The following is a 26,495-nucleotide window of genomic DNA, read 5'->3' as shown; positions in this document are numbered from 1 at the left end:
ATGGAGCTCCGATGTCAACACGGAGTTAGCGCGACTCCCGCCGAGGCCGCACGTGGCCCCTGAGCTGCGGCTATCCGCATATCATCTCTACGATGTCATCAGGTCTCTAACAGACACAGCATCACTTCAGTAGATAAGGATATAAAATATATTAATATTAAGTTACGATGCAGTTAAGCTATGTCCCAAGTATACTACCAAACAATGCAAAAAACGCCAAACTCAACCGAATCCCGCTAACAGCATTGAACCCATAGTCAATATCGGTGATTGTGGTAGTATAATAATGTAGACGGGCTCAGCCAGCCTACTCAATGCTCATGTTCATGAAGCCATCACTGGTTTCATTCATTCCTTGCAGCCCCACTCGCTTCAGGTTCCCTGAATGGTTGTTTCCATTGCGAGGCCCATTCTCGGTGACCGGGCGATCTGGAAACAACGAGCCGAGATTTGATCTCGGTGGGCCCCAGATGCTGGGACTCGTATCTTTGACCACCGGTGAATTAGGCATGACCGGACTGCTTTGTGCACTCATGCTCGGCGATACCGCTCGCCGCTTGAAGAGGTTCGGGTCGAAATCATCATCCCGGCGGCGCTTCCGCCTGAACTCGCCCACAAACCCAGCCGGGGCGCCCTGAGATGCTTCACTTCGCGAGCCGGGTCGCTCGCTAGGTTTAGCAAACTCTGTAGTCGACCCTACCGTGGTAGATGGTGTGATGTCCATAGCAAGGTCATCCTCCGACACAGATGAAGCTCCGTATCGGCGCTGGGGTGGGGGTGGCGTGCGGTAGCGCTCGTCGAACGAATTCCAGAACTCGACCCCTCCGGAATTTCTGTTGGCCTGGTCGATGAACTTCGGCTCGTCCGGTGTTGTTAGCCCGGCTTTTGGAGGGATCTCCTCTAGGGTTTGCCCGTGGCCAACAGGGGTGGACGTATCAAGAGCCGACAAGTCACCCAAAGGCGACTTCGCTTCAACGTCAGGCTCGTTCTCTTTGACTTGTCGTATAACTTCCGCTTCTCGCTTGGCCTCACTATCGATGGGGGCAGACTCCTCCATCAATGCCGCCCGGATACGCGCAAAGGTCTTTGTTTTTGGCTAAACGGAGTCAGGTGCATCCTATGCAGTTGTAACAAAGTACTTACCAGTAAGCTGCCACGACGGGTAACGGCCCGTCGAATTACCCCCAAAGGCCCGCCCTCGGAGTTGGATGTGCTTGGGCTCTGCCCACGCGCAGCGCGGTTCTCGCCCTCGTCGCTAACATCTGACAGGCGCAAATCCCGCGTACCCAAGCTGAGACTGGCCCGTCGGTGGCCTGCGCCAAAGTATCCTCCATTCTGCCCTTCGATACTCTTCATCACAGGTGGGGAAAGAGGGCCCGGACTCTGCTTGGAGCTGCCGCTGCTGGAGCTGTGCCTGCTTCGCCCCTTGCGAAATCGGGCCCGCTGGAAGCTCATCAGACTTGCGGCTGCTTGTGAATAGCCGCCCATCCACTCGTTCCCCGGACTGGACACATTCCCCACAGCAAATGGACTCATCCCACCCCCCAACCGCTTTGCCTGCGGTGTATTTGTGATCATCATGTCATCGCGGTCGCCAATCATGGGCTCGTCGTCCTCCTCACTGCTACTTGTATCAGACTCCATCATGTTGACGCTGGATACGGAACTGGAAATTGTGGCCTTATCGGCGGGATTGGAGGTGGAGAACTGGAGTCCGGAGGTTGAAGCTGGCGAACCACGCCGCTGCGGGATATTCACCCCGCGCCCGCCAATGGTCGGAGAGGAGTCCGGGGACGCTTCTGCAAGGGTCGAGTGATGGAGATTGGTGCAAGCCCGCGAAAAGTCCAGGCCTCGGGAACGACGGGGCAGCACGGAGCCCGGCGAGCCGTAGATGGCAGAGGAGTCGAGCTTGGGAGAAAGCGGGGCACGATTGGATAGGGATAAAGGTCCGGAGGATCTGGCAGAGAGGTTCAACGAGAGACTCTGCATGGACGGCCGCTGGGGCGTTTCGGGAGTCGAGGAGAGGGAGGAGTCATCTTTGCTGGGCGGGCGGGACTCATCGTGATTGATCGGCATGGCGGAAACTGGTTTTCCCGCATCGCTCAGCGAGCGAGTATTCGGTGAAGGGCGCAATGGAGGCCCAAGGGTAGGTGTGTTTCTGTTGCCGGCATAATCGGGATCGGTGCCTGAACTGGATTGCTCGGTGCGCTGCGACAGTTGTTCGCTGAGCCGGCTCGCGAATGGGATAGCCCGGCTATGGGATAGAGTTGAAGGGGTGGTGGACGACGTCATGTTCGCAACTGAGGCCACTTTTTACACGTGTCACGGTGGCAGTTGTGCGTATCAGACCGCATGGAACATGGTGAGGTTCTCGCGGAGATGTCTCGGGGCTGCTCGTTCCGGTGGTAGGCTTCACGATAGGGAGTGAGTTAGAACGGTCAGGATAGTGTAGCGTAGATAGTACGTGAAATAACGGATCTGGGTATGGCTGGGTGGATGAGAAACAGAGATAAACACTAGCTCATGATGGAGAGGTCAAGCAGAGCGCCAGACGCGGTTGAGGCCATCCACACGCCCATGCCTGCCTCAGGTTGGCCAATCCTCCGCCAGTCCGAGTGACGCCTTTGACGTCCTGCCTGCCACTTCCGGCCAATCACGCGTTACCTGCCCCGCCTCTAGACGCAGTCTCTGATTGGTGCGCGGACCCTGATCGTCTTGTGCCTTAGGCCAACAATTGTCCTAGATGGTACCATTAAGTAGGCTAGTCGAAAGCTAACATCAGCATTCAATCTAGATATAGATTCTAGTTTTGGATGTTCATGCTGTATTGCAGATTCCTAATTCTACCCTAGTCTCTTCGGAGACCCCGTGTCATAGAGACTGTATAGTACAGGAGAGATACCCGAGCCTGGTATCTGCGTGCCACCTCCTGCAGACATCAACAAGTCCTGTCTAGCGTCGTGAAGATTACAATACTCCTGGGTTCGAGCTAGTAAATTGCGAATTTATCTGACACCCTACTAGCATGTAATTATTGATCCTGGCTTGGATTCCATCCCCAACCCCGCCATTCGGTACATTTCGGGTATTTTCAATTACAGCCTCTGATTCTTCCCCCCGCTTTGTTGGAAGCAAATAATCCTATGAAAGATTCCTTCTTTTTTAAATACATTGATATTGATATCGTTATTCTCTGGAGTTTACATAATTGGACCAGATTATAATACCCCTTTGAACGCCCTTCTCATTCCTCTCACAGGGTTACTCCAGCATGAACCCCCGAGTAGGCGTAGGGGTCTTCGTGATCAACCATAAGGGACAAATCGTTCTTGGTCAACGCAAAAGCAGTCATGGTGCTGGTATGTAATACTCTAATTCTAAATTGAAACCCAATTCCATCCTAACAGACCTATACAGGCACCTGGGCCCTACCTGGCGGCCATCTTGAATTCAATGAGTCATTCGAATCCTGTGCGGCACGCGAAGTACTAGAAGAGACGGGTCTCAAAGTCTGCGATATACATTTCCTTACAGCAACCAACGATGTCATGGAAGATGAGGGGAAGCATTATGTTACTGTTTTTATGGGGTGTTCGGTTGTAGGAGAGGATGCCCAGCCGGAGGTTAGTAACATTGACATTACGATTCTCATATTGAACTGTTCTTCTAAGAAGAACGATCTGAATAATGTCCTCAGCTGATTATCCCTTCTAGGTACTGGAACCCCACAAGTGTGAGGAGTGGAAGTGGGTGACATGGGAGGACGTTGCTTCGTATCATAGCAATCCGGCCTCTAATCACCGGTTGTTCATCCCGCTGGTGAATTTGCTTGAGCAAAGACCGGGCTTTCATCCTGTTAGACGCGGATGAAACTATCTTTGTCGATGCCCAAGCAAGATTTACTGTTATATTTACTTAGCCAGCTATTGAATACTAAACTCTAGCTTGGTTGCGGCTAGATTGTTGCCCCTTTCCGTCTCTGGCCTTGTCTCCCGCTTCTCATGCCATCCTGTCCCCCTTTGTCTCATTCAGCTAGGATCAAAGGGATATGACCAAACAACTGCCGCTGAGAGTCGTGAACGCCCACTCAGTGCCGACAGCCCAAATAAGATGCTCAATGGCTGAAGTACCCGCTGCGGCGATAAGGCAGAGTTTCATATATGAACCTCAAATAGAGGCATCCAAAAGAATCTTGCATGCTGAGTTCAGCAGAGACTTGATCCGAAACGAATCATAGAAAGCTCCGTTATAACAAGTCCTCATCTCTATCTGGCCCAGCCGGGACTCAATAATGAAGAAGATCGACGAATTCCCGAGAAGATTAATGGCCCAGTAATCCTCTAGCTGGATCTCGTCATACGAAGCCTGGATGTAGGACGAACAATCCCACATATTGCTGATAATGTATGAGGACATCACGTCGCTCATGACATCGGCATTCATATCGGCCAAGACGTCTCTCATGATCGGTATGTAAGGAACGCAAGCGCACAATAGATCTCCTTTGAGGTTCCATATAGAAGCATGGGTCGGCATATATGAGCAAATCTAAAGATTCTGATGGCAAGCGGTGGATGATATATCCATGGACATCCAAGCTACGTACAGTGTACTGGAAACCAGGCTGAAGGACAGATAACCATCATACATGCATGTGCATTAGATAGGATGTCAGTCGTCGAAGCAAACGAGCTCAAAGTCGGACATAATCGATTTCCCGCTTTGTCCTACATTCCAGAGATCGTGACACAACATTGAGACATCTTTATTCTTCCTGATTGGAAAACATAATACCTACCTTTGATTCAGCCAATCATGAACTATGATATTTGGCATATATGCGGCATAAAGGGTGCAGAGAAGCGGGTACTTTGACCTGGAGTTAGGATTCTCGCCAGCATTGTTGGAACAAGGACAGTTTTTCTCAAGCATGAAAATTGCGAGGTCATTTAGAGCAGAACAGATAAGTTAGATGACTGGACTGTATGGGAAGAACCGATGAATAGTTCTCTAATATTGAGCTACCTTCTAATGCCAGCTTGGAAGAAAGTCCTTGCATGAGATTAGCCCACAGTACCCATATCGGTACGGGTGTGGAACCTGCATGCAATAATGGCAGTCTGGTAGGGCGTCGATGCATTATTTGGTAAGCCGCCTTTCCTCATTCTTCAGTGGAAGTCATCCCTTCCGATAACGTCCAACCATGCAAGTAGCTTGCTAGGAAAGTTCGTCCACAATGATTGACGTGCATCCCCTATCTGTGTCTGTCATTCATCTATTTCGGTGAGAGCGTCCAGTGCTATGTGACTGGATTACACATCGATTTGTTTTTCGGCCTTGCTCACAATTTGTCAAATGCAAGTGCGGTATAGTATAAGATGAACCGACTAGAAAGTGACAGCGGGAAAAGGATGCTGCCAGCTTCTCCAATATTGAGTCACACGTCTTAGCAGCAGACTAGTGGATTTCGGCCTCGCTTGTAGTCCTCCACCAATTGTCGATGGAGGAATCTTCCGAGTATCCCTGTTAGTTCGGTATCAGCCGCCACGTCTGTGACTTCTGTGACGTTAGGCGCCGGACGTGGCAGAGATCATGGAACGATCATTATACTCTGCAGGTTCATCTTATGCCGTTCAACAGTACTATTGCTCCTCCAAACTCTGGTTGATGGCCTACAAAATCCAAAATCTACTGGAGAGTTCCATCATTCGCAATCGTGCTCTATATAAAAACATCCATATAGGTTCTAGTGGTGAGCCATGAAGATACTGCAAGCTAACTAGAGGCAGATATCATCTAATTGGAAGGTTCTTGCCGTCGCTATGAATTCATTTTGTTGGATCACTGAGAGAGACACCCCTATTCGGAGACCCAAACAAAGCTGGTCATCTCAGATATCACCCTGTCGTTTCCTTTATAAGCTCCGGTCCCAGACACCTAGACAAGTCATGAAACACCGCCCATTATCAGTGCATTAATCACAGCACAGTCTCGGATGCTCAGCTGCTGCTTCTTGACTGTCAGTGACCAGCCCCCCTTGGCCGGGCCTTACGCAATCCAACAATTCAAGCTTTCCTAACAAAGAACTATTCGTCATTGAGAGCACTATGCTGGACAAACTACCCACCGAGGTTCTATGTATTGTACTGGAAGTGAGTAAAATCTGCATCCAACGTCTTGATTCGTCTTTCTTCGGAAAGCATGCTAACGTATCGCAGTACCTAGACCGTCAAGGTCTGAACAACTTATGTCGAGTCTCCAAAGACCTTTATGCCATCACAGTTCCACTTCTGTACGAGTCTGTAACATTGACATCCGGCAAGTTTGAAATGGGCAAGATATGGAGCCATGCTGGCGCCTTGCTGCAAGCACCTATCAGTCCAGTTGATTTGCTAGTGTATGTACGAGACATTGAGATTCGGGAACACGATAACTACCCCCGGCACCAGTGTTTTCACATCGTTAGGGCCAGGGGTAGTTCTTCAGAATCGGACTACTACCAATCGAGCAATGACGAAAAGGTACCATACTCACGCGACGAGATAGGTTCTGAAGGAATACGCTACCTGACTTCTGCATTACTGAATGCGTTTGCCAGATTTGCACCCGATAAGCTCCAAAGATTCTGGTAAGGTCCTACAGCATTCTTTTCCTGTAGAGCAAGGCTAGCCAGCTAACATGGGAAAACTCAACTTCACAGCTGGAATGTAGGCACATGTGTGCCCATCGAGATTCTCGGTCGCTCCGGCTTCCTCGTCCAGAACCAGCGCAAACTCGAGGCTATTTGCCTACGAACAGGTCACACGTGCGACATAGGTGACGACCAGATATCGCTATCCGAGTTCACCTCTCTTAAAAGTATATCATGGTCCGGTCTAGACCATGCATCCCATATGGCCGAACTGTGTTTGTCCTTGAAGTTGAATGCTCGCCATCTAGAGTCCTTGGACTTGGGAGCCAGAGAAACATGCCTATATCGTCGTCCCGAAGATAGCATACAAGACATGTTTGCTAGATGGATCCTAGGCATGTGCGAGCATTCCACAAAGAGCGTGTTTCCTGTGCTCAAACATCTCGCGTTGTTTAAAATGGATTTAAGTGCCATATTTCACTGCTTCCCTTCCATCTTCAATCCCAGCGTGCTTCAAACCTTGAAGCTTCGTCATTGCAAACGCTGGGGAAAGGCCCTACAGGCAATTCAGGAATCCGGTACCAAAAACATCGCCCTCAAGACGTTGCTGATCCAGTCAGGCCTGGACGGTCATGATGCATACAGTAGTCTCATTGAACTGCCGAGTTTTATCGGCTCATTCGAGGGGCTCGAAGGCTTATTCCTATCCAACCTCTCGCCGATAGAACCGATCTCGACCTGGTGCTCCGTGGTCGCTCACAAAAAGACTCTGAAACAACTTCTCTGTGAGCATTTTCATTCCAACGGCTACGCTGACAGTCCGCGAAGACTGTACTTGAGTGCATCCCAGAATCCACTGGCTGAGCTCAACCTTGAGTTTCTCGGCATCTGTTGTTATGACCCCAACATCTTAGTAAGTCAACCTCAACCCTCCTCTTTGCTTAGTTAGTTATCTTCCAGTTCGCTAATGCATCATACATCACCAAGATCTCCCTCCTTTCCGCGCCACTTCTGAAAAAGACCATCCGTGTTCTGCACCTCCGAGTGATTCCGCGTCAGTATGTTATCTCGGGTGATCTGGAATCAAGAGCTACCACCACCACCACCAACAATAAAAGGCCACCGCCGCCGAAGAGGGGGTCCAGCGAGTTCCTTGAGTGGGCGTTTGGACCTTCCGGGCCTCCATATCTTACCGCGGTGGTAAGTATGGACCCACTCTCTCCGAACCCTCGCTCTGATCGGTTCCATGTCAGAGATGAACACAAGAAGCATCGATGGCTCTCGCTGCATCGGGACCGCGCAAAACGATACAATTTCTTTCGGCAGTATGGCGATGCATTGGACGCGTGTCGAAGTGGTTGATGGTCATTGGGGAATTATTGATATCTCGCATTAGTCGCTTAGGACAAGAAAATAAAAGTTTCATTTGAATGTCATGCATGTTGATATGAAGCTGGATAAAGCAGTAGGCGTATCTATTTTGATACTAAGTGGAGATTTACGATAAAGACCAGAATGTCATGTTAAGAAAGCTCTTCTTTTTTTTAAAGAAGGGGGTTTCAAGATGATAGAAATAATGCAAATATATCCAATGTATCAATCTGAGTCTAAAGTCACTATACAATCCAAATAAAATCCCAAGACCTGTATATCCAACTAATTCTACAAGAACATTCATATCATATAGTCATTCAAATAATCAAAACAAGAATGGCAAGACCCCTTGTTTCCCTGTCCACCACAGCTGCATAATATTCAAGGGTATCTGCTCAAGCCAAACTCATCGCCGTACTTATTGGCGCAACATACCACTCCCAATCATTACAGCCTGCCACACCATCATCCGCCGTATCCACCGGCGACCCCTTCAGCATATCACTATCGCGGGCCTGCCATATCTTGACAATGACCGCTCGCGTCCTTGCTACATTCGACACACTTGATTCCGCCATAGCTGCCAACGCACGCAGCACCAGTGGCCGGCCATATACCACGCTCTCGCCGGTGGAATCACGCCAGACCTCGTCGTGGAGGGGGTCCAGCTCAACAGCTGCTACGAAGACAGGCCAGGTCATGCTGACAAGGGAGCCGGAGTCGAGCAGGTCGGAGACGAGACGCAGGATGCGTCGCACGTAGCCGACTACAAGTGGTGTGGAGGGTGATGCGCCGTATAATGCGCAGTGGAGATAGAGAACGGCTGCTAAGCGTTTCAGTTCAGCGGCGGAGCGGAGGCTTCCGTCGTCGTTGTCACCATCGTCTGTTTCCTGGACGAGGTTCTCGAGTCTGCGGCCTAGGGAGGCGGCGCGGTGGGCAAATGCTGTGCGGGCGGCGTCGGAGGTGAGTTGGCGTCTTGTGCGACTCATTTCTGTGATGGAGGAAAGGATAGAGACTAGTTCGGGGCTGCAGCCCATCCAGAGGTCAATGTGGCGGTTGTTTTCTTGCCAGTAATCGGTCCCAAAGAGGACTTCTTCGCCACAAGCAGTGCGGCCCATGACGTCTTGGAAGGCGAAGAAGAGTTCTGCGAAGGCGGAGACGGGGTCGAGAGACTGACGAGGTCGCGAGCGTGTCAGCTGTTGCTGTTGTTGTCGTCGAATGCGGATTAACTCCTTGGCGCCTTTTAGATGGATTGTCCAGCGTTGGTCGCAGTTGTCGACAATCTCGTAAAGACATAGCATCATCATGATTGCTAGTACCTCTGGGTCTGCAGAGCATGATAGCGAGCCCTCAGTGGTGAGACGGTAGCGGAGGCCTCGGAGGGCTTCTGATTTAAGTCGGAGGCCAATCACGCTGTAGGTCGAGTCGAAGCGCGACCAATGACATGCTCCGAGAGCTTGGATGGCTTTGAAAAGGATTGGAGAGGCGGACATGCAGAAGGGAAGGATGATGGAGGCGAAAGGGGAAGATAGCTTGGAGCTAGCAGTGGTCCGGGGACACACTTGTTGGAGATAGTAATCAAAGAGGAGGCCTTGATTGGAGTCCGAGAGACTCGGAAACATCGACAAAGGCGGGGTCAGGAGCGGGGAGACCAGTGGGACAGGCGAGCAGTAGTCGGAAATCTCCCGGATCGAGGATGGAGACGAAAACGACGATGGTGATGGTGATAATGACCAGTCTGCATGCCCATCCAACAGGTCATCCAGCGCCGGGCTCTTCCCCTTGTCCCGGACGACCAGGGCATTCAACTCATCACAGGCCACATTGACCTCGTAGGGCTGTTCAAAAGTCGACACCCCACTATTGACAAACCCCCACGACTCAATAAGTGGAATAGGACACCATTCCTGATCGTGGAGGAGGAACGAAGCCGAAGACTTTCCACCAGGAGGAGGGAGTCCGCCGGCAGCCCGAGCCTTACTCCAAACGCCGGCTCTACCAAAAGCCAAGCCGCGGCTAACGAACTCGGACTCCCACTTGAGCACGAGTTGGGTCGAGCATACTAGGCCCTTCTCACGGCATCGGGTGCAGATCGGTTTCTTCAGATCGCAGCGGACTCGACTCGCGCGGCATTCTTTACAGCCACTGCGGCTTCGGGTCTTGACCGGACCCACGCGGTCTGCAGCCTTCTTGCGCGGCATCCGACTAAGGGGAAAAGGGCGTCTTTACATGGCCGAGCAAAAGTTACAGAAGGTTGGAGGATGGAGGAAACCTTCTGGCTCCGCGTTTGCAGGGAGCGAAAGAGCCACGAAACTCCTCGCTGTGAGGAAGACGTGCGTGCACCTTTCGGCTTCGAGAGCCACCCGTGGCGAGATCACAATGGACCCTCCGCCGAACGGTGAACTCAAGAGGGGCAACGGTGGGCTGGAGGTGATCCCTGCAGCGAGCAGTGGGATTGGCCTGATGAGCTGACCGGATAAGAGCTGCCGTGGCTTAATCTGAAGGGGCTGCGAGGCTTATCGACACGATGACTAGTGGACTTAGACGGACTTCGTAGATAGTTGGTTATCACAATCCCCGAGGGAGTCATGGCGCTGATAGTTGGTTATGACTAATACCTGACTACGCAGTGGGGTATCTCCGATAACACGGAATATCTCGTCTTCCGTGATACTACTGCCTGAGGAATAAGATTCAATTCAGGCAGAAGCATGCCGTTACTTGATATTGCATAAAAGGGCCGGCCTTTCCCATAGAATTGGCCTGCTGGCCCAATGGTAAGGCGCTTGACTACGGATCAAGAGATTGCAGGTTCGAGTCCTGCGTAGGTCATTCTTTTCATCAAGCCCGGGTGGTCTAGTGGTATGATTCTCGCTTAGGGATACAAAACCCAAGCATATCTGCGAGAGGTCCCGCGTTCGATCCGCGGCTCGGGCCATGAATCTTTTTTTCCGTCTTTTTTCTTTTTGCTTTCTGGTAATCACACTGAAACAGCATCTAGAAATTTTCAAGTGTTTCCTTGCAGACTTTATTCGCCTATATACGCGGTGTGTCATCGGGAACCCAAATATGATTTTCGATGGTAATCCGCAGAAGGAGTTTGCCTATATTGTAGTCGATAAAAGTCTACATAGACTCTAACAACATTTGTAGAGGCCCGACCGCACTATATATAATAGAATTAATCAATGAAAATCAACCAACCCAACGCTTCAAAAGAAATAGCCATCCATCACTTCATGAGCACCATACAACAGCTCACATGAACTAGATCGACAGATCATCCAATGTACACTCGGTAGCCTCTATCGATCCTGGTCTGCTCTGCGAAACCTTCAAGACCATGTCGCCGGCCCGAAGGTCTGATTACCCGTCAACTCCAGCCATGGCGTGCCCTTGCTATCCACCGTTCCACTATTGACCGTGTTACCCCACCAGTTGAAGGTAATCCCCGGGAATGTCAGTGCGAAGAAGATCACAATGGCTCCCACGGCGACACCGGAATCCAATGCCGCCGACAGCACGTAGTTGTACTTGGCCCACCAGAGAGGCTTGCGACCTTTGATAATCTTGAAGATAGTCAGATTGTCGCTCTTGATCATACTTCTAAATGATTTGGTAACTCACCTTGTTGAAAATAAGACTGACTACAAACGCCGTGGAGTAGTTGATACCCGTCTATCGCCATCAGTTAGCAACGAGCATCACGCTTGAGAACGGGGGTTATCCGTACAGCAGGAGGCAAGTTACCCGTGCCTGCAAAGAAAATCGGCCAGTGAATGGCGTCCAGGAACCGGGACTTGGGGAATTTCTTGCGCAAGGCAAAGGTGATGATGGGGAGCAGCGCTCCGATCCAGAAAAAGTGCAAAAGGCCGGAATAAATCTTTCCGATATTATATAGCCTGGTAGGTCCAATAGCTATATCATCGTCAGTTAGATTCTGTGCAGACTTAAAGACTCGTGTGAGTTGCCATACCTCCCCATAGGACGGCACTGTTATAGTTGACCCGACCCTGCGGGCAGGTGAAGTTGTCCGACTGGTCCTCCGAGCACACGTCTTCCACATTTCCGAGCATCCAGAGCAGGACCCCGTCTTTCTGAGTCAGCATCCAGCAGCCAAAAACACGGGTGTACAGCCTTCACTCACTCTGCGTCAAAGTTCCCAGAATGCAGGCAACCAGCTGGGCAACGAACAGAGTTCGTCGGGGAATCTTCATGTACATCCCAAGCTGCATATGATCCATCAGCAGGAGAAACTTATCATAAGTGTTCGCACCGTCGACCAACCTTCATGTCTGCGCCGTAATACATGGCTTGGCTTAGCCCGGTGTACGCATAAAACTATCGTTTCTGTCAATGACAAAGACATGGCAGATATATTTATCGATCTGGGACTCACCTTGAATATCAAGAGAACGAGCGGCTTCCCTTTCAGCAGATAGCCGGATACAATCTCTCCCAGAACGGTCAGACAGTTGCTGTTAAGGTTCGCCACAGCATACACTGTTCCGACTGGAATCACATAAATTGCAGCCAGGGCCAGCGTGATGAACAAGCCCCAGAACGGAAGTCCTGTATGCCAGACATACTGTGTCATGATTGCAAGAGCAACGATAATAACCTTTATTGTTAGCTTGTTCGAATCAGAAGGAAGAAATGCTTACTGTCAAGACACCATACCACCACCATGGTACATCAGGATATTGGGAGAGCAGCCTGGCATGGATATCCTTTTTGTTCTGCCCACGGAAAGTACTAATGATATCCTTCGTATGATAGAGGAGTACGTGCGTGATCAAGCAAGTCAGGACTGCAAAGCCTACTCCGTAACTCAAGGAGAAGGTCACAGGCAAGAAAATGGGGCTATACTCTTGGTACTTGGCCTCGTCAAAGACACCTGAGCTATCCAGAATGCGACTTGAGTTGTAGACATTTCCAGTATTGTCATATGCATCTGAGCTTGTGAGTGGGAGATACGCCGTGTACCACGTGTTGGTATAATAAAGAATTGGGGCCGCCACAGCATATATCAGAAACCAGCCCGCAAAGACATTGGCCTGTGCCCAGTACGGGATGGTCAAGGGTGATGTGTTATATGCGATCTGGCTCCAATCGAACGTTGTAGGCATGTATCCTAGGCCCGTGGTCATACCGAAGAGGTTGTTGACGACCTTATTATCTAGAAATCTTGTTAATTTATGGTTCTTCTTCATGCGAGAGGGTATAGCCCGACATACTAGGAGCTGCCCAGCAAATGAAGGCAAAAGTACTCAGTCCAGTAAAAATATAGCCAGGAAACCAATACCAGCAGAAGCTTCCAATGCAGACGAATAGAAAGAACCTATAACGCGAGATCTTCCAGCCGTCTGCGATTGGGTTCGCACCACTGTGCAGTGTTTGAAAGAGGGCTGCGTTGGCCAGTGTGGATGGCCAAATCTAGCGAATCTGTTTAGTATAAAGCTCCTCCAAAGCTTATTGTCCAGGTCTTACCATCTGAGGCGGCTCGATGATGTATCTGTATGACAGTCCAGCAAGCCCGAGACCGAACAACTGCATCGACAGCGATAGCAAGATCTGATATCCTACAGGTGTTGACATTCCAAGATACACCTTTTGTGCCTGGATAATAGCACTTGCCTATCGCATGTGTCAGTTTCTCCTATCCACTCTAACCACTCCGTGACTTGAAACTCACCCAAGATTGGTTGAAACTGAGGTTAGACATGATCGTGATTACAGCGTGCTCCTTGATATTGAAATGGTGGTCTGGGTTTATGTCCAACTCCCAGCGCCCAAACAGGCGGACCTTCATTATAGGCAGAGCTTTGGCAAAGAAACATCCCACAGGGTAACTCAGCAGCTGCGCCACTAAGGAAGTAATTGTCACACTCGGATAGCGCATAGAGAAGAACTGATTAACGCCTGTACCAAGCTATAAAGAATGTCAGCGCGCTAGATACGGTGGTGTCCCCTGGGTACCCACGAGCGTGAAGACAACTCCTAGAAACCACATGCGAAACGTGTTGACTGGTAAAGTAGGGTCATCCGTGTTTGGCACATTGGCTCGCACTTCCAGGTAAGGAGAATTGTCCGAGTCGATGGTATACTCGACATTGCTGCTTTCGCCAAGGGCAATCTCTAGGGCGTCTGCACTGGCCACAGGCTTCTTGGAGGTGCCGTCGTCGCGCAATGTAGGGTCCCCCGCATATTCCTCAACGTCTGCATCGTGCGAGGTCTCTGACATATAGCGAGCCATGACACTGCTATAAAGCACCCAGACGTTGTAAAGTTCGAAAAGCTTTAAGACACTGTTTCCGATGCCACGGGGAGCATGGCATCGCAACGGCAGTGGCCATTACTCCCCTTTTATAACAGGATACTGCCGGCTTGGCTTCTCCCGGCATATCGTATCAACGGACTTCATCTTGCTGTGTAGATAACGCCCGAGTCCAGCGACGAGATAAAGTATAAAGTGCACGCGTCGTAGGCTTGTCCCGGTAGGACAGCCTGTATGAGTGCAAAGGCATGAGACCAGAACTATGGTGAAGTGAAGATGTAGATATGCGGCAACAACTGCCATTGGACCCATGGCATGCCCCAAGCAAGCCACAAGACCGTTGTATGGCCGCGGGAAGATTTAGGTAAGGTCCAAGCGAACGAATAACCACTACGGAGTATGCATCCATGGCTAATGCTTTGTTACGACCAATCAGGATTATGATCATCCTGCTGTTATCTCGCATTTAGGCTAATGCAGCTCTGTTTGCCACCCACCACTTGTCGTAGGATTATTTCGAGCCGGTGAGTTGACATGCCAACTACCGGCAGAGAGGGGGCTTTCGGCCTTGCTCCGCACACTTCAGATTGGCTGGCCGACGTCGGCGGAATGGCGGGCCATTCAAGCACGCAAAGATAAAGCTACCAAGCTAGTATCGGAGCTTGAGAGCTTTGGTGGGCCAGGATAAGACGCGTTGGACAGTGCACGCGGGGGGAGGGTTTGTGTTTGTCGGTCTCATAGGGTAACCGGGCGGTCGCTACCGCTCGATAACCACCGCGTGGACCTTCCTGCCTATCGGTGGGTAAAGGAAGCCCGACATCTGATGATTCATTCCCCTGGTGGTCACCATTGTAGGACTGTAGTATAAAGGCCACGTCTCGTATAACCGTCACAGGATCTTCTGATCTCATCAAAGAGTTGCTTCAGTTGGAACACTGTTCAGGTTAAGAGCCATCCGACTGGTGCGGCACTGTGATCTCCTCTTTGCACCACCCCTCCGCCCATCATTGGCCGAATCCAAGAACACTTCACAATGGCAATCACCAAATCTTCCTCCATTTTGATCGTTGGTGCGGGCACCTGGGGCTGCTCGACGGCTCTGCACCTGGCTCGCAGAGGCTACACCAATGTGACAGTGTTGGATCCCTACCCTGTCCCCTCCGCTATTTCCGCAGGCAACGACGTCAACAAAGTCATCTCCTCTGGCCAATACAGCAACAGAAAAGATGAGATTGAGGTCAACGAGATCCTGGGAGAGCAAGCCTTCCAAGGATGGAAGAACGATCCTCTCTTCCAGCCATACTACCACGATGTCGGCCTCCTCATGTCGGCGTGCACATCAGCTGGCCTGGACCGCCTTGGTGTCCGAGTAAGGCCCGAAGCCGACCCGAATTTGGTGGAGATGTCGCGGCCAGAACAATTCCGTGATCTTGCTCCTGCTGTGCTCAAGGGAGATTTCCCCGGCTGGAAGGGTTACTTTCTTCGCTCTGGTGCCGGCTGGGCTCATGCCCGGAATGCTCTCGTCGCTGCCGCCAGGGAAGCGCAAAGACTCGGTGTCAAGTTCGTTGCTGGTTCGCCGGCAGGCAGGGTCATCACCCTTATTTTCGAGAACAACGATGTGAAGGGTGCCGTTACTGCTGATGGCAAAATCTGGCGCGCGGAACAGACGATCCTATGTGCTGGTGCCAGTGCAGGACAATTCCTAGACTTCAAGGACCAGTTGCGCCCAACTGCCTGGACGCTCGTACATATCGCACTGAAGCCCGAGGAGCGCGCTCTGTACAAGAACATGCCTGTCATCTTCAATATCGAGAAGGGCTTCTTCTTCGAGCCGGATGAGGAGCGCGGGGAGATCAAGATTTGCGATGAGCATCCAGGATACACAAATATGGTCCGGTCACAAGACGGGAAGCTACAAAGTCTTCCCTTCGAGAAGACACAAGTCCCCCTGGAGTCCGAGAAGAGGGTCCGCGCTCTCCTGAGAGAAACTGTGCCTCAATTGGCAGACCGTCCCTTCAGCTTCGCGAGGATCTGCTGGTGTGCAGACACCGCTAACCGCGAATTCATCATTGACCGTCACCCGCAGCACAAATCACTGATTCTTGGATGCGGTGCTTCTGGCAGAGGTAGGTCGCCGTGGCCCCCAGCAATATGCGTTCCCAAAGCTTACTAACCCGTGCCACAAATAGGCTACAAATACCTACCATCCATTGGAAGTCTCATTGTTGATGCCATGGAGGGCAAAGTCCCTGAGAAAGTCCATGATCTGATCAAGTGGAGCCCAGAGATTGCTTCGGATAGAAACTGGAGCGACACTTTAGGACGATTTGGAGGGCCCAACAAGGTGATGGACTTCCACGATGTCAAGGAATGGACCAATGTACAGCATAGGGACATTTCCAAGTTGTAAGAATAAGTATGAGTAATGAATATCCAAAATTAACAGCGTTGAGCGGACACTAGAAGTTAATGTCTACTATAATTGCGAGCGTGCAAAGTAACGGTACATCGACAACACAAAATTTAGGGTATCACAAATCACAGAAAGAAACAAGTGTGGTTAAAAAGGCGCCATATGATATCTACCCTCAAGAGGACGTAGATTCCGCAAGTTGATAGGCCTCCCGAGCATCCCACTGACGTGCACCAGATGCTGAGCCCGGGAGTTGCTGTTCCTCATCACCAGGCAGTTTGGCGAATCCATCTGGTCCGATGATATCGTCTCTCCCATAGGGGCAGTCACAGGTGATTGACCGAAGGGCCGGATAATAGCGTCGGTACGAGAAATAGGCTACCGTCAACCCAAGCAGCGATCCACAAGTAACATCGTATACATCGTGGCGGTAGTCGTCCAGACGAGAGATGGCAATCAACAAAGCGCAGAGAAGTGGGACAAAAGCCACGAGGCAGCGACAGAGGTCGGTCCTCGGCCTGAACACGTGCATTTGACCGGAAAGGAACCTGAGGAAGCAATTAGCCTTATTACCTGGATTTTCGCAGTATTTAGCTTACAATGACATATAACCAAGCCCGCCGAATGAGAAGCTACTGTGACCACTGGGGAAACTTCTCCATCCTTCTTGGAGGATATGCTCGTTGGTTTGGGTGCACACTGTCCATGGGACTAACATATCCTGGGGAGTCCCCTTCCTTGGTAGACAGCGAGAAATCAGATCCGGGCGAGGTCTCCCTGCGGCGTTCTTTATGATATCGGTGATGAGGCTCGTCAGCATAAGCGCGATGAGGAAGCCCAGTATGGTCACTTGGACCTTGTGAGGGTATGGACGGAACACGACAGCCCAGGCGAGGAGGGCAACGAACGGAATGACTCCAGCGTAGATGATGGACCATACTATCGGCCGATAGTAAGCATTAAGCAAAAGGAAACGGTGACGGGGCAGGGTGCGGTATCTCACCGACGGAAACTCTCTCCACAACAGCGAAGGGATACTGGATAGATTTATTGTCGAGGGAGAACATGCGATGGAACGGGGTCGCAAATATCTGGATCTGCACCAGACCTTCTAGTTAGTGCATGAGCCAATCGAGAAGCAAGTTGGAAGACGTACCAGTATCCAAGCACCGACAATGCACGCCAGCGCGACAGCGTCGACGACCGGGTACGAGCGCTGATACAAGCGGGACATTGTGCCGGTTGCTTCTCTCACTGGAGAGCGGGGGCTTGCTGAGCCAGCAGCAAGTCCACTGCGAGGCATTTTCTGGCGCTCAGTTGAGATCTACAGCGCTCATGAGAAGCCAAGGGGGAATCGCCGCCTGGCTGGATAGAGAGTTGGTAAGTTGCCCAGCGGTGGCAGTAGTTGATGATGAACAAGAGCAAGTGGCCGCCTGGCACGAGCACGGGCCAACAACACCGGACATCTCCGCATTGCGCCGACTTGACCGTCCACATTCTTTCCTACATTTACCTCTGATCTCGTCTCCATCGCGTGCTATCAACTATCCAGAGTCAACTTTCATCCTACAGCTGTCAGACACGCGACAATACCATGGCCGACGCCGCACAGCAACGGACGCTCGCAACTGCCTTTGCCCCGCCGCCTCCGCTATGGAAACACTTCACCCCCGATAATCTGAAGAGGCTCGAGGAGGTCAAGAAGGAGGCATCTAAAGGCGAGGATGGGAAACCGCAGAAAAGAAAGTGGTCGCCCGCTGAATTGCGCGCTCTCGACCTACCACCAGAGCTTCGGTTTCTTGTGCCACCAGCTATCCCTGACACCGGTCATTACAGCGTTTTTGGGGAGCTTCAGAACGTAAGTCTTCGATTGTTGCCTCCCTATACCTCTCCTGCTAACACATAGCCACAGCTTTCGACTGCTCTACCGTCCCTGAAAGATCAAGGCATCAACCAGCTTTACCCTTCCTCCTCCCCGGCAGCTACCGACCGTCAATCGCCCTCGGAGCCTTCCCGGCCGCTCAACCACGCATACTACCTTTTGAAGATCAGCAAATCTCTTCTCTTAAACTTTCTCGAATTTGTCGGCATTCTATCAGTATCCCCAGAGCAATTCGAATCCAAAGTCGAGGACTTGCGCAACCTCTTCATCAACGCACATCATCTCCTGAACTTGTACAGGCCACACCAAGCTAGGGAATCCCTGATTATGATGATGGAAGAGCAATTGAGTCGAACCAAAGAAGAAATTCAGCAGATGGACAAACTGAAAGCCGAGATCACGGGTGTTCTAGAACGGTTGGAGGCAGATGGTATCGCTGCGCAATCACCTGCTCAGCAGACCGACGACGGCCAAACGGCTTCGGAATCAAGTCAAAAGGCCGTCGAAGATGCACGACTGGTATGGGATCTCCTGGACGGAAAGATTTGAGGGCTGAAGATCTCGACAACGCCATGACTGCTCAAAAACAAATCCACAACAGAAGCAGTAAGCTCCTGCTATAAACTTGCAATTGTACGGCCCAGATGCAGGTCAACACCATAACAGTTCTGGTGGGAATACGACCGAATGGGAAGTTTACAGACTATACATTTCTACCGTCACGGCCAATTCTGCGCCCAGACCGTTCTAAAAGCAACAGAAATCAGGCCAATACATGCAAATATGGTCCACAGGGAACCCCCAACCATTCAAACACAACATACGCGATTCACAGGCACCACGTACCGGGAAGCATCCACTCCTGGATCCCCATAAATTCCACACGGCGGTCGGGAACAATGTGGTTCCGCGAAAATCACGTGTCGCGCTAACGGCGCGCGTTTAAATTCCCACCAAATTTTCTCCCGCAACTTTTCTTCACGCATACAACAACGAAGATTCGACATGGCCAAGCTGGTCTTTGAGGACTGAGCTGTTTTGCGAAGCTTAATGATGCTTCACACGCTGCTTGATCTTCAAAAACTAGCTCTTTAGCCTAATTGACACTCACAAGACTATATCCAATTGGTAAGTCAAGCATTATGCCTCCTACTTTCGTTATATGATGATTTGCGTTTATCTTTGTTTCAACCCCATCTGAAAGTACAAATTGTACTCTTTGATTATAACTGCGCATATAATATCTGAAATAAGCTCTACTGCTTTTATTGCTTTGCATGCAATCGCGAGAGAATGAACTGTCTTGCTGACTTTGCTCAAGATCTAGGTTTCTACTCTGTTACTATTATGATAGTTGACATCAATACAATATTTTTGACGAAAAATGATCTCCATTATCGTAGTTGAATATTAAAGACCTCTATACAATCTAGACAACGTGCCCATCTACCGATAATTTATAGCATCCTGGTGTTGAATCCCCTTCAACGCCCCTAGATCCCATCATTTGAGAAATCCTTGAAAGTCACGCCAATTAAGTAAAAAAGCACCCAGTGAACGCCAAGTCTTTCTCCTGTATGTACCGTTGAACCCTTTCCCTCACCCATGCGCAAATAATTTCAGTTATGAACCCATCCTTAACCGGACCGCTCATGCCACGCTTTCTCAATAGCACAGCTAGCCAGTCTATACAACTCCGCCACAAAATCTGCAATCATCTTGATATGCACGATCTCATTGACCGAGGACGGCTGGCGCAGGAAAATCCTCTCCAGCATGCTCATTGCGGTTTTAAGCAGGCCGAGATCTTTGGTGGCCTGGGGATCGGAGGGATTTTGGAGGATGTTGCAGAAGATGGCTAGAAGGGCGGACATGGGGTAGAAAATGAGGGTCCTGTGATATCGTTGTTGTTAGTAGATGATATTGTTGGTAAGAGGTAGGTGGAGGGAGATAAAACGTACCAAAATATGCCATCAAGTAGAACGTGTTCTGATGCTTGGAGATAAAGTAGCGTTGAACGGCTGGCTTCAACGGACAGAGCTAAGCTGGAGTTGAGACCATGCATAATTCCACCTTCTTCCTTAGACCAATCCCGGCATCTGCCACTGGCTTGGTGGATGATAGTCATGCAGAGATGGTAATTGAGTCGTAACATCACTGTATGCATGTTGGCGTCCGGGTCGGGGTTTTCTTTCACGAAGGATAATGTTGGTCGCCACGGTAGAGGTACCGATAGTCTCCATTCCTCGAGCTCGTCATCCAGTTCACGGATCTTCTTCAGAACCTCGGTGTCTGGTTTCTTGAGGCCTTTGAAGGAGTACAGCCCGTTGTAGGCTCGAGCCTTGATGATACTCAATCGGATATCCACCGGGTAGACGGGGTCTTCAGGCATGTCTTCTGGGGGTATTTGTCGGCAGTCGGTGGGGAATTTGAACAGATTCTCGCTGTAATTTGGGGGTATTGTCAAGTCACAGTTATCATCTGTAAAAAGCTGGGGCTGTCCAGTTCGGAGAGACACATCTTTTTCAATAGTGTAACCCAGCCAAAAGAGATGTCGTATTTGTTTCCGTGTCCTCATGGTCATCTCATTTCGCGACGTCTCCGGGTCGTCCGCCAATGAATCAGTCGTATGTCCGCCTAATAAGAATACCATGCGTGCTGCAATCGAACCGTAGTAGTTGGTTGACTGTAAGTTGCCGGTCACAAGCTCGAAGATTGCCTATCAATGAAGTCAGCGCACGAGAACATACCTTAGCTGTTAAGGACGCACCGCACAGCGGGTTTACAAGATCCGGGACTCACCATCATTGATATCACCTGCAGTCCCTCCACCGAAGCAGACTCTTGCAAGACCTGAGGTACCAGACATTGTGCTCTTGTGAAGTAGGCTTCACTGTTGAGAGGGGTGAGTTTTCGAACCTCATGCTCGAATTCAGGAGGAGGTACTAGAGATATAAAAGCAGCAAAGGCAAGCACACACGCCTTATGGCTCACTTTTCCATAAGGAAGCCTCGTTCGTGGCTGCTGGTAAACAGTCTCGATGGTTTCCTTAAAAAGAACGGGATCCACAACTGGGAATATACGTCTCACAAAGGACAAGCAAAACAATCTGAAGTATGCGTCTATAACGGCTCGATCAGGCAGCTCGAATGCGCTTTCAGGATGGGGATTCATCGCCAGCGCATTGGATGTTAACGCCCGTTGTCTTTCCCATGGTGGCTTGTTGGAACTGACTAATTTGCTGAGCGCAATATTTTGTCCGGTCCGTGATTGAACCCATTTCTTGCCCTCGGGGAGCAATAGCGGGATGCCTGTGAACAAGTTGATGCAGCCCAACTCGCGACCTCCGAAATGCAGAGGTACCGAAGAAGAGCCTGACTTCTCATTGAAGGTCGAAGATTCCCTCGAAAAGTCATGAGTGTAATCCGAAGAGCGCGATTCTAGAGGGGACTCATGATGGTCCACACTAGGTGATGTTGTAGAAGGGGCTGTGCGTATCAGTGGATGAGCGCTCAGACGTTAAGCCGGCATACTTACTAGGCTCTTTCAGAAGATTCTCCGTAAGGAACTTTTCTATACGTTCAATACGCTCAGCCAATCCAGGCGATTCTTTGTCGCTGAAATAGTATACCCCGTTAGAAGAGGCTCACGTATTTATATTCTTTGCTCGGGGGCTTAAACCATACCCTCTCGCATCAGTCTTGGCTTTCCGCTTCCGAGTGATGACCCGGTTAAAGGTACACGGGATGTCATGATGACTGCACCAATTACACTGAGGCACTGCGGCATCACATTTTATCTACAGATGGTCAGAAAGTAACTCTCAAGCACGTCCAGAGAGCAAAACCGACCTTTCTCTTGTAACATGAATCGCAGGCCCTCGAAATACGCTTCCTGAGCTTCTGGGAGTCCTCTTCCGACCTGTCAGCAGGGTTCGGAGAGTGGTTCATGTTATATAACGTCTGTAAGGACCATATATCTTTTATTAGACCTGTAGTTCTTCCAAGGGGACGGGAATCGCGAGGAGAAAGGAAGATGACGGATGTGCTCAAGGCGAAAAGCTTCCGACCCGCTGACAAACATGCAACTGTGGGCCTGTTATTGCCGGTTAGTAAGCGGGGATAAGGAGGGTCCAGACCCAGTTCTTCCGACCAAAGCATAGCAACCAGTCATCTCTACTCAGCGATGCAGGTTTTATTTCACGTCACTCATAAATTCGTAAGTCCTAACTAAATAGTGATGATATACACAATAATAAGAATTGAACTGCACTGGATCTACCAGTAGACCAATGCAACCGTATCCACAGGCGATATCAGGCCTCAACCACGGCCTGCTCCTCCTCTCGCAGGAGGTCTGCCTCGATAGCACGTCTACGAGCCTGTTCTGCTTCGCTCGAGTTATCCTTGAAGACCTGATCCATCTGCTCCAACGTCTTGCCCTTGGTTTCGGGCACGAAGAAGAGTGTCCATACGAAGGCCAGTGAACAGAAGACTGCAAAGAATACGTAAGCACCGTATCCGGTATCTTCAACAAGCGGCGGCGTAATCAGCCCCTATAAGATAGTTCTGTTAGCGTTGCGCTCAACCAAGCTGATACTTCATGGTGAACTCACAATAATAAAGTTGTTCAGCCAGTTGGAGCAGGTCGACAGGGCCACACCCTTGGCACGGAGAGAAGAAGGGAAGACCTCTGCGATGAGTTAGATACGAGTGGCTTTCCAGCGTTCATTTGAGTGTGAATACTTACCAGCTGGCAGTGCCCATCCTACTGGGCCCCACGAGCCACCGAAAGAAATCATATACAATAGTAGAAGAGCGACACTAGCCCAACCCGGTGCAGGGTGTGCAGGCCAATTGTCCGAGTAGAGGCTGACCAAGACGGCTACGATAATGTGGCAGATTGCCATGATTGCTACACCCCAGAGTAGGAGAGCCCGTCGACCAAATTTGTCCATGGTTGAGATACTGGTGATCACACCCACCAGCTGTCCCACGTTCACGATACCAGACATCAGGAGTTGCATGCTGTAGTCTAGTCCCAAAGTCTTGAACAGTGTAGGGGCGTAGTAGATGAGGGCATTGATTCCAACGAACTATTCCCAAGATTGTTAGTTGATTTCCTGAAGCATTGACCCAGAAGCATGCGCTGCTCACCTGCTGGAAGAACATCATCATGACACCAATGTGCGTCCTCCGCCAGCAACCCTTTTTGAAGCAATCGGCCCAGCCTGCCAGATCCAGCAAGATTGCGTTTTTGACTCCACCACCTTGCAAATTGGGGTGCTTTTCTGCGTTAAGTTCCTGATGGAAGCGAACCTCCGCTTTGATGTCCAGAAGCTCCTGTCTGACGCGTTTATCGGTTGGAGGCAATTGACGCAGCTTCGACAAACTCTGAAGAGCCTCCTCTACCCTTCCTTTGGCAACAAGCCATCTTGGAGAGAAAGGCAATACGATAACGCCTCCCATCAAGATGAAGCCCGGAATCAACTGCAGCAGGAAGGGAAGGCGCCATGCCCACTCCCCTGACATAAACCTAGTGCCATAGGTGATCCAGTATGCGATGACGATGCCAAGGACGATGAAAAACTCTTCCAAGACCAGAAGCGTACCACGACACTCGGGAGGACCTATTGAAAATACCGGTCAGCTGACGTCCATCGTTGCACAAGTCATGACCCCATTTCGGTATGAAACCGTCACAATACTTACTGATTTCCGAGATATACAAAGGAGCCACCATGGACAACATGCCAATCCCCACTCCGCCAATCAGTCGTGCAACTGTCAACATGGCATAGTCAACCGATGCTGTCTGCAATATTGACCCAATCGTGAAAATGCAGACCGCAACAATGATCGAATAACGACGAGAAATTTTGTCTGCAATCCAACCTTGATTCATAGCACCGAGGAACGCTCCTAGCTCGATCATGGCCGTCATCAAACCTTTCCAGAAGCCTGAGTTCACCTCGGGGAAACGCTCCAAGAATTGGTCCATGACCAGGATGACCGAGACTACGCCTTGATCGTACCCAAACGTGAGGCCTCCCAGTGTTGAGCAAACGGCACACATGAGGACGAATGGGTTTGCTATGAGACCTTTGATGCCTGGGGGGCCATAAGGCTCCCTTTCGGGGAGAGGGTCCTCTGCATGGTGAGCAGTGCCCCCATGGATGGATGAACGACCATCCGGGGACAGCTCCTTTGTTGGCTGGTCAATTTTCTTATCCATCATGGGAGGAAAAGAGGAATAAGAAGAGAGGGACGATTGAATCAGGGAGAAGGAATGGGTATAAGCCCAGCTTGATCGCAAAGGCGATGGCTCCAATTGCTATTGAGATAGCACGTGCGTGTTTTACTATTAAGAAAAGCAAAGGGAAAACTCGAGTTACACCGCAGCTTATATAGATACATCGATTGTGTCCAGTTAACCCGGCCAGCCAACCAGAAGGAACCAGATGCCCAAGGAAGTCAAGAGGCCGAGAAGTGACATGATTCGCAGGGGACTGAGCGGTAGAATCCGGGCGTTTCCATAACCATGAAGCAGAAGGGGGGAGAAGAAAAGAACCCTAAGCTGCGATCTGCAGGCCAATGTCGAATCGTAATGTCTGGGTGAAAGTGGGCCGGCGGGCGGAGACCGTCAAGGTGGTGAGGCCAAACTGTGGTCCGTTTTAGCGTATCGAAGTCACCCTGGCTCGAATCCACTAGAAAGGCGCCGGCGTGGGATGGAACTACATGGAAAGCCGGTTTGCTGCTTGAAGAGCAAACATTCGTAAATTCAAGAGATATATAGTCAAGCTTGACAAGCTTCCTAAGACTTGACCTTGCATGTCATTCAGATCACTCTGTATCTCTAGATATTCGTTGGGTTTCCCAATCGAGGAAAGTAGGGGCGTCCCGTGACGGCGACACGTGCGGGCATCAGCATCTCCCCTTCCGGCCAGATGAGCGAATTGATGAGAAGTCTCCCTCCCACTGTCTCACCCAGTTCTAGTGTCGGAGTAAAGCCGTCCTGGCCGAGGATCAGTTGTCTGCCAGCTACTACTGTGATACAAACCCCAGGATTACCTTTAGGATGGCTCCGCTTCCGCATGGCGTACAGGCCCGCTATTAAACGCATGGTCGAATAAGCTGGACGCATGAGGTTCCCCCAATTTATGCTCGATAAGCCACCCCATGTCCTCGTCATCGTACATCCAACAGCCGTGGAACACAGAATGGTATCTTCATGGATGATGCCTCTTCAGTCCGCCAATCAAAAGGTTCTTTCTGGGGTGTCCGAAAGCGGGTGCAGGCTACTACATCATCTTAAACGGCGGGGATGCGGCAATCGGGACGGAAACCATCTGGTCGAAAGCCGATCAGCGGTATTCGAAGGGACGCAAGCCATAGTTAACCGTCGTGTAGTTTCCCAGTCGTAGCTGGTCGAGCCCAAACCCAAAATGCGCGCTACCTTAGTGAGCAGGATAGGTATAATGGAGTCACATTATTATCGCTGCATAGTGATCCGTTGCGAATTGGATTGGTCATTCCGGCCATCCAGCGGTTCTGATCATGAGAGATCGATGCCTGAAGGGGGAGTCCCGTGATGATAAACCGGTATCCAAACCCATCGGTGCCTTAACAACTTTTAGTAACGTTACGGTCGAAAGGGCAGCTGCCCCTCCGTCGGGCGGGCGTGTCTCCAAACCAAACCCCCCAAAAGAGTCACTTCCCTTCAGCATCTTCATTCCCTTTTTTTCCTCCCTCTCGCCAGCCCACCAGCTACTCATTTTGCCTCCCGTATCTCCTCTATACCAGGCAGCTGTATCTCTCCCCACGGGGATTTAAACTTCACCCTTAGCTCCTGGCAAATCGGCCCAGGATCCAGTTCCCGTTCTCCTCTTTTGTCCCCACCTTGACCTCGACTCAAACGC

The 26,495-nt window shown here is 50.5% G+C and overlaps 10 protein-coding genes and 2 non-coding genes across 12 annotated transcripts; 6 read left to right on the top strand and 6 right to left on the bottom strand.

Annotated features, from left to right (window-relative positions):
- Positions 1–135: 135 nt before the first annotated feature.
- Positions 136–2,576, bottom strand: ASPBRDRAFT_167212 (uncharacterized protein). Its single transcript, XM_067619607.1, has 2 exons — positions 1,144–2,576; positions 136–1,096 (listed from the first exon to the last, which is right to left on the bottom strand). Exons 1-2 carry the CDS (start codon positions 2,290–2,292, stop codon positions 308–310), a joined length of 1,938 nt encoding a protein of 645 aa, XP_067485156.1. The 5' UTR covers positions 2,293–2,576; the 3' UTR covers positions 136–307.
- A 695-nt stretch (positions 2,577–3,271) lies between these two features.
- Positions 3,272–3,870, top strand: ASPBRDRAFT_114656 (nucleotide triphosphate diphosphatase NUDT15; the record flags this gene model as incomplete). The annotated part of the gene is made up of 3 exons (XM_067616835.1): positions 3,272–3,359; positions 3,418–3,623; positions 3,715–3,870. The coding sequence occupies 3 exons, from the start codon at positions 3,272–3,274 to the stop codon at positions 3,868–3,870; spliced, it is 450 nt and encodes a 149-aa protein (XP_067485155.1).
- Positions 3,871–5,935: 2,065 nt separating this feature from the next.
- ASPBRDRAFT_251915 (uncharacterized protein) lies at positions 5,936–8,145 on the top strand. Its single transcript, XM_067622145.1, has 4 exons — positions 5,936–6,152; positions 6,219–6,628; positions 6,701–7,544; positions 7,619–8,145. Exons 1-4 carry the CDS (start codon positions 6,108–6,110, stop codon positions 7,991–7,993), a joined length of 1,674 nt encoding a protein of 557 aa, XP_067485154.1. The 5' UTR covers positions 5,936–6,107; the 3' UTR covers positions 7,994–8,145.
- Positions 8,146–8,187: 42 nt separating this feature from the next.
- On the bottom strand, positions 8,188–10,555 carry ASPBRDRAFT_37141 (Zn(II)2Cys6 transcription factor). The gene has a single exon (XM_067623665.1). The coding sequence runs from the start codon at positions 10,204–10,206 to the stop codon at positions 8,401–8,403; it is 1,806 nt and encodes a 601-aa protein (XP_067485153.1). The 5' UTR covers positions 10,207–10,555; the 3' UTR covers positions 8,188–8,400.
- Positions 10,556–10,765: 210 nt separating this feature from the next.
- ASPBRDRAFT_t22 lies at positions 10,766–10,837 on the top strand. The gene has a single exon. It is a non-coding gene; the product is annotated as a tRNA-Arg (tRNA).
- A 13-nt stretch (positions 10,838–10,850) lies between these two features.
- ASPBRDRAFT_t23 lies at positions 10,851–10,942 on the top strand. Its single transcript has one exon. It is a non-coding gene; the product is annotated as a tRNA-Pro (tRNA).
- A 14-nt stretch (positions 10,943–10,956) lies between these two features.
- On the bottom strand, positions 10,957–14,471 carry optE (small oligopeptide transporter, OPT family). The gene is made up of 12 exons (XM_067619193.1): positions 13,989–14,471; positions 13,701–13,937; positions 13,496–13,642; positions 13,243–13,441; positions 12,670–13,184; positions 12,405–12,626; positions 12,293–12,346; positions 12,153–12,234; positions 11,982–12,098; positions 11,739–11,923; positions 11,633–11,683; positions 10,957–11,574 (listed from the first exon to the last, which is right to left on the bottom strand). The coding sequence occupies exons 1-12, from the start codon at positions 14,259–14,261 to the stop codon at positions 11,341–11,343; spliced, it is 2,316 nt and encodes a 771-aa protein (XP_067485152.1). The 5' UTR covers positions 14,262–14,471; the 3' UTR covers positions 10,957–11,340.
- An 844-nt stretch (positions 14,472–15,315) lies between these two features.
- On the top strand, positions 15,316–16,692 carry ASPBRDRAFT_25519 (NAD(P)/FAD-dependent oxidoreductase; the record flags this gene model as incomplete). Its single annotated transcript, XM_067622183.1, has 2 exons — positions 15,316–16,408; positions 16,472–16,692. 2 exons carry the CDS (start codon positions 15,316–15,318, stop codon positions 16,690–16,692), a joined length of 1,314 nt encoding a protein of 437 aa, XP_067485151.1.
- A 178-nt stretch (positions 16,693–16,870) lies between these two features.
- Positions 16,871–17,998, bottom strand: ASPBRDRAFT_50725 (phosphatase PAP2 family protein; the record flags this gene model as incomplete). Its single annotated transcript, XM_067626596.1, has 4 exons — positions 16,871–17,243; positions 17,295–17,634; positions 17,699–17,792; positions 17,852–17,998. The coding sequence occupies 4 exons, from the start codon at positions 17,996–17,998 to the stop codon at positions 16,871–16,873; spliced, it is 954 nt and encodes a 317-aa protein (XP_067485150.1).
- A 291-nt stretch (positions 17,999–18,289) lies between these two features.
- On the top strand, positions 18,290–19,126 carry med7 (mediator complex subunit MED7; the record flags this gene model as incomplete). The annotated part of the gene is made up of 2 exons (XM_067616860.1): positions 18,290–18,553; positions 18,608–19,126. The coding sequence occupies 2 exons, from the start codon at positions 18,290–18,292 to the stop codon at positions 19,124–19,126; spliced, it is 783 nt and encodes a 260-aa protein (XP_067485149.1).
- A 1,088-nt stretch (positions 19,127–20,214) lies between these two features.
- Positions 20,215–22,527, bottom strand: ASPBRDRAFT_50723 (putative C6 transcription factor; the record flags this gene model as incomplete). The annotated part of the gene is made up of 6 exons (XM_067626594.1): positions 20,215–20,470; positions 20,539–21,296; positions 21,380–22,065; positions 22,115–22,194; positions 22,264–22,376; positions 22,429–22,527. The coding sequence occupies 6 exons, from the start codon at positions 22,525–22,527 to the stop codon at positions 20,215–20,217; spliced, it is 1,992 nt and encodes a 663-aa protein (XP_067485148.1).
- Positions 22,528–22,892: 365 nt separating this feature from the next.
- On the bottom strand, positions 22,893–24,814 carry ASPBRDRAFT_113330 (sugar porter family MFS transporter; the record flags this gene model as incomplete). The annotated part of the gene is made up of 5 exons (XM_067616731.1): positions 22,893–23,132; positions 23,193–23,269; positions 23,327–23,672; positions 23,734–24,206; positions 24,289–24,814. 5 exons carry the CDS (start codon positions 24,812–24,814, stop codon positions 22,893–22,895), a joined length of 1,662 nt encoding a protein of 553 aa, XP_067485147.1.
- Between the last annotated feature and the right edge of the window lie 1,681 nt (positions 24,815–26,495).

The sequence above is a fragment of the Aspergillus brasiliensis genome (genome assembly GCF_001889945.1).
Source record: "Aspergillus brasiliensis CBS 101740 unplaced genomic scaffold ASPBRscaffold_1, whole genome shotgun sequence".
Lineage (NCBI taxonomy): Eukaryota > Fungi > Ascomycota > Eurotiomycetes > Eurotiales > Aspergillaceae > Aspergillus > Aspergillus brasiliensis.
Note: the sequence above shows the minus strand (reverse complement) of the source record. Positions and strands in the feature narration are given on the sequence as shown.

What these genes read in the sequence shown, in the direction of transcription:
- ASPBRDRAFT_167212 (XM_067619607.1), bottom strand. Translation starts at nt 2,292, where the DNA reads ATGACGTCGTCCACCACCCCTTCAACTCTATCCCATAGCCGGGCTATC. An exon ending in CCCGTCGTGGCAGCTTACTG is followed by an intron (nt 1,097 to 1,143) that starts GTAAGTACTTTG and finishes GACTCCGTTTAG; the next exon opens with CCAAAAACAAAGACCTTTGC.
- ASPBRDRAFT_251915 (XM_067622145.1), top strand. Translation starts at nt 6,108, where the DNA reads ATGCTGGACAAACTACCCACCGAGGTTCTATGTATTGTACTGGAA. An exon ending in TTCTATGTATTGTACTGGAA is followed by an intron (nt 6,153 to 6,218) that starts GTGAGTAAAATC and finishes AACGTATCGCAG; the next exon opens with TACCTAGACCGTCAAGGTCT. An exon ending in GATAAGCTCCAAAGATTCTG is followed by an intron (nt 6,629 to 6,700) that starts GTAAGGTCCTAC and finishes TCAACTTCACAG; the next exon opens with CTGGAATGTAGGCACATGTG.
- ASPBRDRAFT_37141 (XM_067623665.1), bottom strand. Translation starts at nt 10,206, where the DNA reads ATGCCGCGCAAGAAGGCTGCAGACCGCGTGGGTCCGGTCAAGACCCGA.
- optE (XM_067619193.1), bottom strand. Translation starts at nt 14,261, where the DNA reads ATGGCTCGCTATATGTCAGAGACCTCGCACGATGCAGACGTTGAGGAA. An exon ending in TCAGTTTCAACCAATCTTGG is followed by an intron (nt 13,643 to 13,700) that starts GTGAGTTTCAAG and finishes CACATGCGATAG; the next exon opens with GCAAGTGCTATTATCCAGGC. An exon ending in CAGTGCCGTCCTATGGGGAG is followed by an intron (nt 11,924 to 11,981) that starts GTATGGCAACTC and finishes ACGATGATATAG; the next exon opens with CTATTGGACCTACCAGGCTA.